The 12810-nt window shown below is 50.3% G+C and overlaps 1 protein-coding gene across 2 annotated transcripts in view; it reads left to right on the forward strand.

Moving 5' to 3' along the window:
• Positions 1-12810, forward strand: part of KIF13B (kinesin family member 13B) — a 701202-nt gene that overhangs the window by 404856 nt on the left and 283536 nt on the right. For both annotated transcript variants that reach the window (XM_078649880.1, XM_078649879.1), the window contains one exon: positions 10622-10752. In XM_078649880.1, the coding sequence (XP_078506006.1) occupies positions 10622-10752 (131 nt within the window). The remainder of the gene's footprint in view (positions 1-10621; positions 10753-12810) is intronic.

A 12810-nucleotide genomic window follows, 5' to 3' on the forward strand; every position in this document is an offset into this window, starting at 1 on the left:
GGGATGCTTGGGAACCCTATGGTTTACTGAGCAGCAGATTATGAAAGAGAGGATTTTATGAAGCATTGGTTGTCCAAACTCTTATTGTCCAAGTGATTGCCATGCTAAAGGCAGTTATGTGGCATAAAAGTGCCAGATAACATAACACATTTTATGTATTAAATCGTGCAGTCAGATTTCTAAGAACCCTTTCAATCAGCTCCCAGCTGTGAATTGACATCCTCACAGCTCTGCCTGTGCTTTGATCCTGGGATAAACTTCCCAAATCAGGTCCGAAGGAGAGTGAAGGTTGGGGGGTCTGTGTGGTGTGCAGATGACTTGAGGAGTAGTGTCTACTTTCTCCTACAGATAAAACACGATCATTTTTCCCACTTACCATCCCACATCATGAGGTTGTTACTTGCTCTTACCAAGTAGAATCCACATCACACCCCACTTCATGCACAATTTTAGGAAATCCCTTTGAAAAGATCTCGATCTGCACCATAAGGCAAACACGGACTTTTGAAGCAAATGGGCAAAATAAACTTTGCAGAGTGGCATTTGAGGTAATAGCATGTCAATTATCCTGTCTGATTGCTAGAAAGCACTAACGTGGCTATTGCTAGAAAATTGCTTCTATGCTAAATCCATTTTTTTGGATAATGTGTTGCTCTGTCTGTGTGTGTTATGTTATGTTATGTTATATATGATTTGTAACGCGCACAACTACTCAGGAGTATCCTAGCGCGAATGGACGTGTGTTGCTCTGTCTGTGTGTGTTGCTCTGTCTGTGTGTGTTGCTCTGTCTGTGTGTGTTGCTCTGTCTGTGTGTGTTGCTCTGTCTTTGTGTGTGGCTCTGTCTGTGTGTGTGGCTCTGTCTGTGTGTGTGGCTCTGTCTGTGTGTGTGCCTCTGTCTGTGTGTGGCTCTGTGTGTGTGTGTGTGTGTGCAAATGCAATAGGTCTCGCATTTGTGAGAGATTAAGCTATTGGCAATGTAAATGACAATGCCATTTATTTATCTGCTTTCAAAACCAGCACATAAATGCAAAATTGTCATTTACAATGCCAATAGCTCAAACTTTTACAAAGGCGAAACCATTGCATTGTAAATGCTTGTTAGTCTTTGTATTCAGCCTTATGCAACAAGACGAGGTATTTTAGTGACTTGTTCTTTCCGTTGGTTGCGCGGCGGATGGCTATTTCCCTCGCTCATTCGAACGAGATGTGGTCTAGTATTTATATATGTACTCAGGCTCTCCTTTTTAATGAGCCCTTCTCTGTTTTCACAAGATTGAAGGTTGAAATTCATCTAAACAACAAAAGGAGAGGTAGGGAGAAAGGGACACTCTCTCAGCCCCCAGTCAATTACACGTAAACAAGAAAAGAGAGGTCAAAAACTATCTCCTGACCAATCCAGGAGAAATCGCAACAGACCACAATTCGAGGAGTCAGAACATGGTTAACAAACCCGATTTGGGTTGTAAAGAAAGCCCTCACACACTGACCTGGTCAGTGTCATGCTTCATCATCGGGCCCCACCAAAGAGGCCGAGTGCCTCTTTGGTGTGCTACGACGCCAGAAAGACTGCGGAGCTGGTTTTGTGTGAAGGGCGTGCTCTAGTTTACAGTGAAGAGTTAAAAGTGCCTGAAAGAGGGTATCAAAAAAACAATTTAATAGGCGATCCCTAGGGCACGTAACAAAGAGTATTAAGTGTCTGTATTTAATTGCCAAGGTTCAGGGTTGGTAAAATACAGGAAATACTCAAATTTATCTAGTCAACATGTTTCTGCCATAAGGGTGGAAATTACCAAGGCATTCGTCAGGACTATACCCCGGCGGTATGGGCTCTCTAATCACCCACCCTGACCTGGGGACGTGAAAGTGAAAATTATACAGGTGAAAAAAGTGCGTAAAAAAGTGGGAAGAGTAAAATACTCATTCCAAAAATACTCCGTAAATTTGGAGTTTCACCGCACTTTCAAAAGGGGCGCTACTAGCACCATGGGTCTCGGGAGGGGGTCGGAGCGACCTGGCACATCGCCCTCAGCGCTCTCGACCCGCTGGAAAACCTGCTTGTGGCCTCAATTCCGGACCCCGAGGATTGAGGCCACAAGCAGGTTTTCCAGCGGGTCGAGAGCGCTGAGGGCGATGTGCCAGGTCGCTCCGACCCCCTCCCGAGACCCATGGTGCTAGTAGCGCCCCTTTTGAAAGTGCGGTGAAACTCCAAATTTACGGAGTATTTTTGGAATGAGTATTTTACTCTTCCCACTTTTTTACGCACTTTTTTCACCTGTATAATTTTCACTTTCACGTCCCCAGGTCAGGGTGGGTGATTAGAGAGCCCATACCGCCGGGGTATAGTCCTGACGAATGCCTTGGTAATTTCCACCCTTATGGCAGAAACATGTTGACTAGATAAATTTGAGTATTTCCTGTATTTTACCAACCCTGAACCTTGGCAATTAAATACAGGCACTTAATACTCTTTGTTACGTGCCCTAGGGATCGCCTATTAAATTGTTTTTTTGATACCCTCTTTCAGGCACTTTTAACTCTTCACTGTAAACTAGAGCACGCCCTTCACACAAAACCAGCTCCGCAGTCTTTCTGGCGTCGTAGCACACCAAAGAGGCACTCGGCCTCTTTGGTGGGGCCCGATGATGAAGCATGACACTGACCAGGTCAGTGTGTGAGGGCTTTCTTTACAACCCAAATCGGGTTTGTTAACCATGTTCTGACTCCTCGAATTGTGGTCTGTTGCGATTTCTCCTGGATTGGTCAGGAGATAGTTTTTGACCTCTCTTTTCTTGTTTACGTGTGGTTGAAATTCATCCCCAGTTTGGATTTTCTTTTGTGGTCATTTCTGATTTTCATTTGAACTACTCCATCTGTTTGACTGTGTTTCTCTGATTCCTCTTGCCTGTAAATCTCTGTATCTGAAAGAGACACGTTAGTATTAGATTTCTTACCTTAGAATATCCCCAGGCGTCAGACTGGATCCGGAAATTTTTGCGTAGCAGTACCCTTGCGCGTCGGTAGGCGTCGTCTGCGGCTCCGCGTCCGTCGTCGGCGTCGTGGGCGCCGTGATGACGTCGTCGGAGTACTTAGACGCCGCCTCCGCGTGCTGACGTCAGTTCTTCTTTTTTCCGCGCCAGCAAGCGCAGATCTGGAAAAAGCAGTAACCCTAGTCAATTTTGACTAAACTTTTTGATCCTTTTTGATTACTATTTCGAGTCTCTCGACTCCGAAACGGTGCCGATAGGGATGCCCGGCTTCAAGCATAGCGACGATTGCGACCGGCTGATGTCGGTCACGGATCCTCACCGCGTGTGTTTGTCGTGTTTGGGCGTCGACCACGACGACAAGGCCTGCTCCGACTGCCGAGCCCTCTCTTCGAAAGCCAGGCGGGAGCGGTCCCGTAGGCGACTCGAACTCCGGCAGTCGGTCCCGCGCCGCGAGAGGTCCCGATCCCATGGGAGGTCGAGGGACGGGTCGCGGGCCCGGAGCCTCCACAGCTGCGAGAGTAGGCCGCACTCTTCCGGGTCGAAGTCGTCGTCAGGTAAGCGGCACAAGAAGTCCAAGCGGCGTCATCGCTCCTCGGACTCCCCCCGACGCTCGCGCGATGCGGCCGGGGGTTCGGGTGACACCGCCCACGCGGCTCCGTCGGAGTCGCGGGCGCCCCATCCAGCCCCATACCCTACGGTCCCTGGGCTCGACGCGACGCCGGAGGGGGTCGAGCGCTTCCTCATGGCCATGAGGAAACTCTCTCCTCCGACGGGCTCCGCGGCGCCTACGGGCCCAGCGGACCCGTCTGGGAGCCCAAGTGGGTCGGCGGCCCCGACGCCGTCGGGTGCTTCGGCCCCGACGCCGCCGATGCCTTCGGGCCCGGCGCCGCAGGCCCCTGTTATCCCGATGCCGCCGGCGCCGAGGGGTCCAGTTGTTCCGACGCCGCCGGTGCCTTCGGCCCCGGCGCCGCAGGACGCCGCTGGTCCTCCTTCGGGATCTGGTTCGTCGCCGGTGGATCTGACGACCTCCCCGGCATCGGTCCCTCAGGTGTCGCCTCCGGCACCGTCCTCGGGCGGCGCCGACCCCGGTTCTACTTCCGTTCCTGTTCGGCCGTCGGGCCGGCCCCGTTGGGCGCCGCTCCAGACGCCGTTGGGTGAATTTCACTTTTATGAACAGGCCCCATTGGTTGAGGACCCTGAATTTCAGGAGATGGGTGAAGGAGAGGACTGGGAGGGGTCTGAGGACCCTCTGACCAGGGAGTGTCAGTCTCATGAGGACTGGACAGAAGACCTTGGGGAGGCCAGTGGCCTGGACACCTCTCCAGACCCTGGGTTTGTCTCCCCTCCTACCGTGGCTTCGGAGGAGGGGGCAACATATAGTGTGGTGCTGATGAGGGCTGCCAAGGCCTTAAACCTTGAGCTCCCCGTCGCGGCCGTGAGGACTAACCTCCTCACTGAGGTCCTTAAACCGCAGTCAAGCTCGGCCGAGCCTCTGCTGCCCTTTAATGAGGCCTTGACTGACGTTCTTCTGGGCACTTGGTCCAAGCCCGCTACGGGTTCGCCCGTAGATAGGAACGTGGCCAGACGCCACCGCCCCGCCCCGGGCGACCCATGTTTTCTGTCCTCCCACCCTACCCCCGAGAGCCTGGTTATCCAGGCCTCCAATTCCCAAACCGCATTCCCGTCGGCCCCGCCGGATCGGGAATCCAAGAGGTATGACCAGTATGGGAAGAAGATCTTTTCATCCATTAGTTTGGGCCTGCGGTCTTCCAACACCGCCTGCCTCTTGGGACGTTACACCCACTCTGTGTGGGATAAGGTCGCGGAGGTGCTGCCAGAGTGTCCGTTGGAGGTACGGGCCAAACTCGGCCAAGCCCTTGTGGAGGGCCGGGATGCAGCCAAGTATTCCATCCGGTGTGGGCTGGATACCACTGACTCGCTGGGTAGAGCGATGGCAACGACGGTGGCGGTCAGACGCCACGCCTGACTGAGATCCGCCAACTTCTCGGCAGATGTCCAGAGCATGCTCATGGACATGCCGTTCGATGGCCGTCGCCTCTTTGGCGACAAGGCAGACCATGCGCTTGAGCGTTTTAAGGACTCCAGGGCTACGGCCAAGTCCTTAGGCCTCTCGGGCCAACGCCAGCAACCGGCTGCCTATCACTCCTTTCGTGGCCACGGAAGGGGTGCGCCCGCACGTGCCGCCAGCCACGCGCCGCAGGGCAATACCCAACGCAGTGGCGGCCGTGGGAACCGCCGTCCGGGCGGTCGTGGGCAGCGGCGAGGTCAGTCCACACCTTCCCCCGCAGCATCCGCCTCAAAACCCTCCTAGTCCGTGCTTTCAGGCCCATGTGACGCCAGTGGGGGGCAGGGTTCGCCATCACCACCTCCACTGGCGCGTCGGACAGGTGGGTGCTGCAGATCGTCCGAAATGGCTACTCCCTCCCCTTCGAGGCGACTCCTCCACCCATGCCACCGCAGAACCACCGTGTATCGGGGGATCACTTGCGACTTCTGCAGGAGGAAGTTATGGCCCTCTTGGCCAAAGGGGCCATCGAGCGCGTTCCTGGCCCAGAAGTAGGGTGTGGTTGCTACTCCCACTACTTTCTGGTACCCAAGAAAGGCAAAGGGGGCCTGCGCCCTATCTTGGACCTACGGAACGTTAACGGCTTCCTCCGGAAGGAGAAGTTCAAGATGCTGACACTGGCTCAGGTCTTAGCTGCCCTGGATCCAGGAGACTGGATGGTGGCACTGGACTTGCAGGACGCTTATTTCCACATCCCCGTCCTGCCGGCCCACCGGCGCTACCTGCGGTTCACGGTTGGCCACGAGCACTTTCAGTTTACCGTGCTCCCCTTCGGCCTTACCAGCGCCCCACGGGGGTTCACAAAGGTGATGGCGGTGGTCGCAGCTCATCTGCGCAGGTTGGGGATTTCAGTCTTCCCCTACCTCGACGACTGACTGTTGAAGGCGGGCTCGCCCCCGACAGTCGTCAGCCACCTCCAGACTACGGCAGACCTCCTGCATCAGCTGGGGTTCTCGATCAATGTGCCAAAGTCACACCTGTGCCCCTCTCAGAAGCGCCTCTTCATTGGTGCGGTTCTAGACTCGGCGCAGTTTCGGGTTTATCCACCCGAGCAGCGGGTCCGGGATATTCAGGCTCTGATTCCCATCTTTCAGGCGTTATCCCGGGTTTCGGTCAGGTTGACGCTGCGGCTTCTGGGGCGGATGGCCTCCTGCATCCTGCTGGTGCATCACGCCAGGTGGCGGATGCGGGCTCTGCAGTGGGACCTGAAGTTTAAGTGGGCCCAGCATCAGGGCAACCTATCCGACCATGTCCTGATCTCGGAGGGCACTGCGAGACAGCTGCAGTGGTGGCTTACGGACCGCGATTGGGTCAGCGGCAGATCCCTCTCCCTACCCCAACCGGAGCACGTAGTTGTGACGGACGCGTCCCTCCAGGGCTGGGGAGGCCACATGGGAGAGGCGGAGATCAGAGGCCTCTGGTCTCCGGCGGAGTCCCGGCTCCACATCAACCTGTTGGAGCTCAGGGCGATTCGTCTGGCACTGAAGGCATTCCTCCCCTCTGTCCGGGGGAGTGTAGTGCAGGTGTTCACGGACAACACCACCGCCATGTGGTACTGCAACAAACAAGGCGGTGTGGGGTCGTGGATCCTTTGTCAAGAGGCTCTTCGCCTTTGGCAATGGCTGGAACGCCAGGGCGTGACCCTGGTGGCTCAACACCTGGCGGGTTCTCTGAACGCCAGGGCGGACGAGCTCAGCCGTCGGTGCATGATGGATCACGAATGGCGTCTGAACTCGGAAGTGGCGCAAGGCCTCTTTCAGCAATGGGGAGAGCCTTGGTTAGATCTATTCGCCACCGAAGAGAACGCGCAATGTCATCAGTTCTGCGCGTTGGAATTTCCAAGGCAGCACTCGCTCGGAGACGCTTTTCGTCGCGAGTGGAGTTGCGGTCTGTTGTACGCCTTTCCGCCTATACCACTTCTGCCTAGAGTGCTGAAGAAGATCAGGCGCGACCGGGCCCAAGTCATCCTTGTGGCTCCGGACTGGGCTCGAAGGTACTGGTATCCCGAGCTACTCAGTATGTCAGTCGATCCCCCGGTTCGTCTGCCTCTTCAGGAGGACCTTCTGTCGCAGCAGCAGGGGACGGTCCTCCACCCGAACCTGTCCAGTCTCCACCTCCATGCTTGGAGATTGAGCGGCGACAGTTGAGGCCATTTGACTTGCCTCCTGAAGTCTGTAACGTCATTCTGGCAGCCAGGCGTCCCTCCACAAAGTCGGTATACGCCTGCAGGTGGAACAGATTTGTGGCATGGTGCACAGCAAAGGCTGTGGATCCTCTTGCTGCCCCTCTTTCAGAGGTTTTTCTCTTCCTTCTTTCTCTTGCCCAGCAGGGCTCTGCTCTGGGCACTATCAAGGGCTACCTTTCTGCCCTTTCAGCCTTTCTCAGGCTGCCTGATCAGCCTTCTTTGTTCAAGTCCCCTATTGTGAACAGATTTCTTAAAGGCATCACTCACACATTTCCCCCTGTTCCGTTTGTGATGCCTCAGTGGGACTTGAACCTGGTTCTAACTTTTCTGATGTGCGCTCCCTTTGAGCCACTTCACAATTGCCCTCTTCGCCTTCTGACTCTGAAGACTGCTTTTCTGGTTGCCATCACCTCTGCCAGGAGAGTGAGTGAGCTCCAGGCTCTTTCTTGTACTCCACCTTTCCTTTCTGTCCATCCGGACAAAGTGGTGCTTCGTACCAAACCATCTTTCCTGCCCAAGGTTGTCACGGCCTTCCACATTGGGCAGTCTATCACCTTGCCTACCTTCTTTCCGCCTCCGCATCCCTCTAAAGAGGAAGAGCGGCTCCATCGTCTGGACCCAAAACGTGCGCTCTCGTTTTATCTGGATCGCACACGCCAGTTCCGAGTGGATGACCAACTCTTTGTTGGTTACGTGGGCGCTAAGACGGGGAAAGCAGTGCACAAGAGGACCATCTCCCGGTGGATCATCTTGTGTATCCAGGCATGCTACTCTTTGGCTAGGAAGGAGCCCCCTGCTGGATTGCGGGCTCATTCTACCCGAGCCACGGCGACTACCACTGCCCTGGGCAGGGGTGTGCCCTTACAAGACATCTGTCAGGCAGCTACGTGGGCATCGCTGCACACGTTTGCAAGACATTACTGCCTGGACAGCCAAGTCCGGAGGGATGGCTTCTTTGGCCGTTCCGTCCTCCAGGACTTTCTGGTGTAAGTATTGGTTCGCAGACCCACCACCGGGGTTGGTATTGCTGGGGTATCTATTCTAAGGTAAGGAATCTAATACTAACGTGTCTCTTTCAGATGCACAAGTTACTACTTATGTAACGATATATCTGTAAGAGACATTAGTTAGTATTAGATTCCTTACCGACCCACCCATCCTCCCCGTTCTGCGAACCAATGTCTAGGGTTAGGGTTGTCCCCTTCAGGGCCCTAGTTTCAATGGCACCAGTGTTGGTTTTTAACATGGCTCTGCGTTTGCTGGCGCGGAAAAGCTGTGTCTAAGAACTGACGTCAGCACGCGGAAGCGGCGTCTAAGTACTCCGACGACGTCATCACGGCGCCCACGACGGACGCGGAGCCGCAGACGACGCCTACCGACGCGCAAGGGTACTGCTACGCAAAAATTTCCGGATCCAGTCTGACGCCTGGGGATATTCTAAGGTAAGGAATCTAATACTAACTAATGTCTCTTACAGATATATCTTTAGCAACAAAATATATCCAGGCATTAACAGAGTAGACAACTGGCAATAATAAATCACATCAAACACAAGTAAGAAGTACTAATCCATAATCATGATATTTGTAAAAATTTAATGATACTTAAAAAATGATGAGCATATTCAAATACACATTCATAATGATAAAAGATACGCAAGATAATAATAAAAGAAGGATATCATATTCAATTATTGTATTCTATAAAAATTAGTGAGGAGAAATAAGCTGTGATAATTTCCCCAGCTGATTGGAAAGGTTGATGTCTGTAGGCAGACAGACATCAACCTTTCCAATCAGCTGGGGAAATTATCACAGCTTATTTCTCCTCACTAATTTTTATAGAATACAATAATTGAATATGATATCCTTCTTTTATTATTATCTTGCGTATCTTTTATCATTATGAATGTGTATTTGAATATGCTCATCATTTTTTAAGTATCATTAAATTTTTACAAATATCATGATTATGGATTAGTACTTCTTACTTGTGTTTGATGTGATTTATTATTGCCAGTTGTCTACTCTGTTAATGCCTGGATATATTTTGTTGCTAAAAATTGCTTTGCCCTGATCCAGGATTTTGATCTCATTCAGGGGGTCCTTGTTTTATGCCATAATCTTACAGATATATCGTTACACAAGTAGTAACTTGTGCAACAAACGGGTTTACGCATTTCAAATACACTTCCAACTCCTTATCAGTTAATGTCCATTATTAAAAGGAATGTTTTCTGTAATGGCGGGCGCCGGTTGTGAGGAAAAGTGCAGTGTCACACACATGGTAAATACAAGAGGAACAAAGAGCGAGAGGCGCTCAACAGTGCAGTACAACAATTCTTTAAATAATAGAACAAGCCTATATAATGAATGTTAAACGTTAGAAGTATAATGCCCATTAAAGAAAGGTACTTATCCTTGACTGCGAGCAGCAAGAACAGAGGGCTATTCGCAGTTGGGCAGAACATTATGCATATTAGGGTTACATTATTGGTTGTTGTGACCATTATGTTTTTCATTCCCATTGGCTAGCCTGTTGCTAAGCCTCTTGGGATTTGCAGTTTCAGTCGTTCTTGACTGCTGCTATAGAAATGAAAGCAAGGTAAGATAGATCCTCCGGTCTTGACATAAAACTCGGTTGAAGTGTTTTCTACTTCCTTGTTTTTCTGTAGAAGGTTTTATCTGTAGGATGCTGTAGTAAATCTTAACCTTTGCGTGTCATCATCCGGAAAACATATTATGGACTAAACGTGTCCTTATCCATGTAATTTATTCCTGCTTGTTCTGGTTTGGAAACTAGTTTCAAGAGCAAAATAACATCAAGGAATCTGGTTATCGAGCAAGAGTAGTTAAGCGTGTTCATGAATAATTAATAAACCACATCATTGTTGCTTCAGATCGTTACACCTGTGACATCCTTTGTGAAGTTGTCCACGTCCCCTTTTGTTGACGTCATGCTTCTCTTCCACAGGAGCACACATACCCCTGTGATATCCTTTGTGAAGTTGTCCATGTGCCCTTTTGTTGACCTCGTGCACCTTTTCCACAGGAGCACATGTACACCTGTGACATCCTTTGTGAAGTTGTCCACGTCCCCTTTTGTTGACGTCATGCTTCTCTTCCACAGGAGCATACATACCCCTGTGATATCCTTTGCGAAGTTGTCCATGTGCCCTTTTGTTGACCTCGTGCACCTTTTCCACAGGAGCACATGTACACCTGTGACATCCTCTGTGAAATTGTCCATGTCCCCTTTTGTTGACGTCATACTTCTCTTCCGCAGGAGCACACGTACACCTGTGACATCCTTTGTGAAATTGTCCATGTCCCCTTTTGTTGACGTCATGCTTCTCTTCCACAGGAGCACACGCTGATAGGATCTGATGACTCCCAAGACATCCAGCTGTGTGGCATGGGGATCCTGCCTGAGCACTGCATCATCGACATCTCCCCCGAGGCGCAGGTGATACTGACCCCCAAGAAGAACACCAGGTAATGCGCAAGACCGCTCTCAATGGTGGGGGAATGGCAGACATTTTCTAAATTCTGTTACCTCAGTGTTGTCGCTGTGGGCGCCAATTGCGATCTTTTTTATTTTCTGGGTTATTGCATGATTCTTTGTTTTGGGGCAGTTTTCATAAGGGATCACCTATAATTCCTCCCTTTCACCACATTTTCAACCTGGTCCCGCCCCTCTGCATAATACATATTTTTTTGCTGTGGAAAATCTTGAGTTTTGTGATGATACGCTCAAGCCCCAGAATATATTAGGGAATTTTTTGTTAGACTTTGTGAATCCATTTCTTCTCGCGAGTCATTCATCTTTAAAAAAAAAAAAACACAACCCCACAGCAGGGTTTTGTACTTGTACAAACTCTGTGCTTCAAGACCCAGTAGCCTTTAGCCATCTGTGGGTCACATTTCTTTCCATTTTATGCCATCTTTTGAGCTTGTGGAAAGAAAGCTAAGTGGAAAGAAAAAATGAGAAGTACTAAGCAGATGGCATGATCAACTAATCACAAGCGGTTGATTTTATATCAAATGTTTTTAAACGAACTAATGTTACCTCCGTGTAAGTCTCCTAAGGGTGACATTCTGTTTTTGATGGTTTGCACCTGGCCTCCTGTAGGTGTGCGCAATTCTAGTAGATTACAACGTGTTGCAAGTAGTACTAAGTATTATAAGTATTATATAGTATACTTAGTATAAAACTTATATAATACCATAGTAGCAGTAATTCAGTCGGGTGTGCTGTTAGCACCTGTGTTCTGCCTCCCTCTCAGTGCTTGCTCCCCTGCATTCTGGAAGATGCAGATTTAGGAATACCGAGGATTCTCGTCCGTGCGGGTTAAATGGTCAGAATGTTTATTAAAGTCACGTGAGCTAAGTCATTCCAGGCATAGCAGTTAGGGGCATTCGAAATGGTGTGCAGTATTCTGAGTTAGGTTCACTGGATGTAAAATTACCCTACGTGATTGTCCTGAAAACATGGCCTGTCTCCGGCTCTCCCGGGTAACGTGCGACCCCTGCTGACAAACTTGGCAGGAGGTAGGGTGACCAACTGGCATGGGTGCAAATTCAGGACAGTGAGTGTAAAAATTCAGGACAAAGGGTCAAAATTCAGGACACAAATTCAGGACAAAGGGTCAAAATTCAGGACAAAAAAATTGGGACAAAAAGTAAGTTTTACAGACACATCAGAGGAGGTCGCGCAATAGTAAATAATTCAGATGAGGATGAACTCCAGAATGGCATCATCAGCCCATGGATTCCGACTGAGGGAGAGAAAAGCTGCGTGAACTAGTGTGAATTTCTGTCTGGACGAGCACTGACTATGCCAGCGGAGAGATACAAAAGAGGACATATGAGGAAAAGGCCAGAGAGTGCTGCGAGACCATAGCAGCCTTTCAGGATGAGTGCCACCCAAAATCAGCGGCAATGTACTGCAAGGGGCTAGGATGTGTGCGCCTCTTATGACCCTTCAACAAAAAGGACATATCGCCCCTCACCACAGAGGGCATATCATTACATATGAGATTGGATTCCACTGTATGTAATATACATGAACTCTCTGCCCAAGGGGGACACCGAGGTGCCATCTCACAAAGCCTAGTCTAAACCAAATTAAGGGCAATCTGTCTCGGTTTATCCACCCACTCAAGATACGGCTCCAAGGATGGTAAGGTTTGTAACATAACATACTCCCTAATAGTAGTTTTTGAGATTTCGGGTTCCTCCCTTTGGCAGTGCACAGTGCGTTAAATTTTTTTTAGCCCAGACTATATCTGATTTAGTCATGGCGGTTGGATTAGAGAAGAGGGCCGGCCTTCCAAGATTCGTCTTTTCCAGCTTGATATATTAAGTCAGGGAATCTTCAATCCTTTTTAATATACCAATCTATGTACTGGTCTTTTATTTTTTGGCAGTGGCTCCCTCCATCTTAGGACCTAGCTTTCGCTTAGCCATCCAACAATGCTAGTGGGCAGAAAACAAGATAAGCTAGGGTGCTTTTAACAGACAATGACATCTGATTAAAGTCACAGGTCACGC

This window comes from Lissotriton helveticus, chromosome 6 (genome assembly GCF_964261635.1).
Source record: "Lissotriton helveticus chromosome 6, aLisHel1.1, whole genome shotgun sequence".
In the NCBI taxonomy this organism is placed as follows: Eukaryota; Metazoa; Chordata; class Amphibia; order Caudata; family Salamandridae; genus Lissotriton; species Lissotriton helveticus.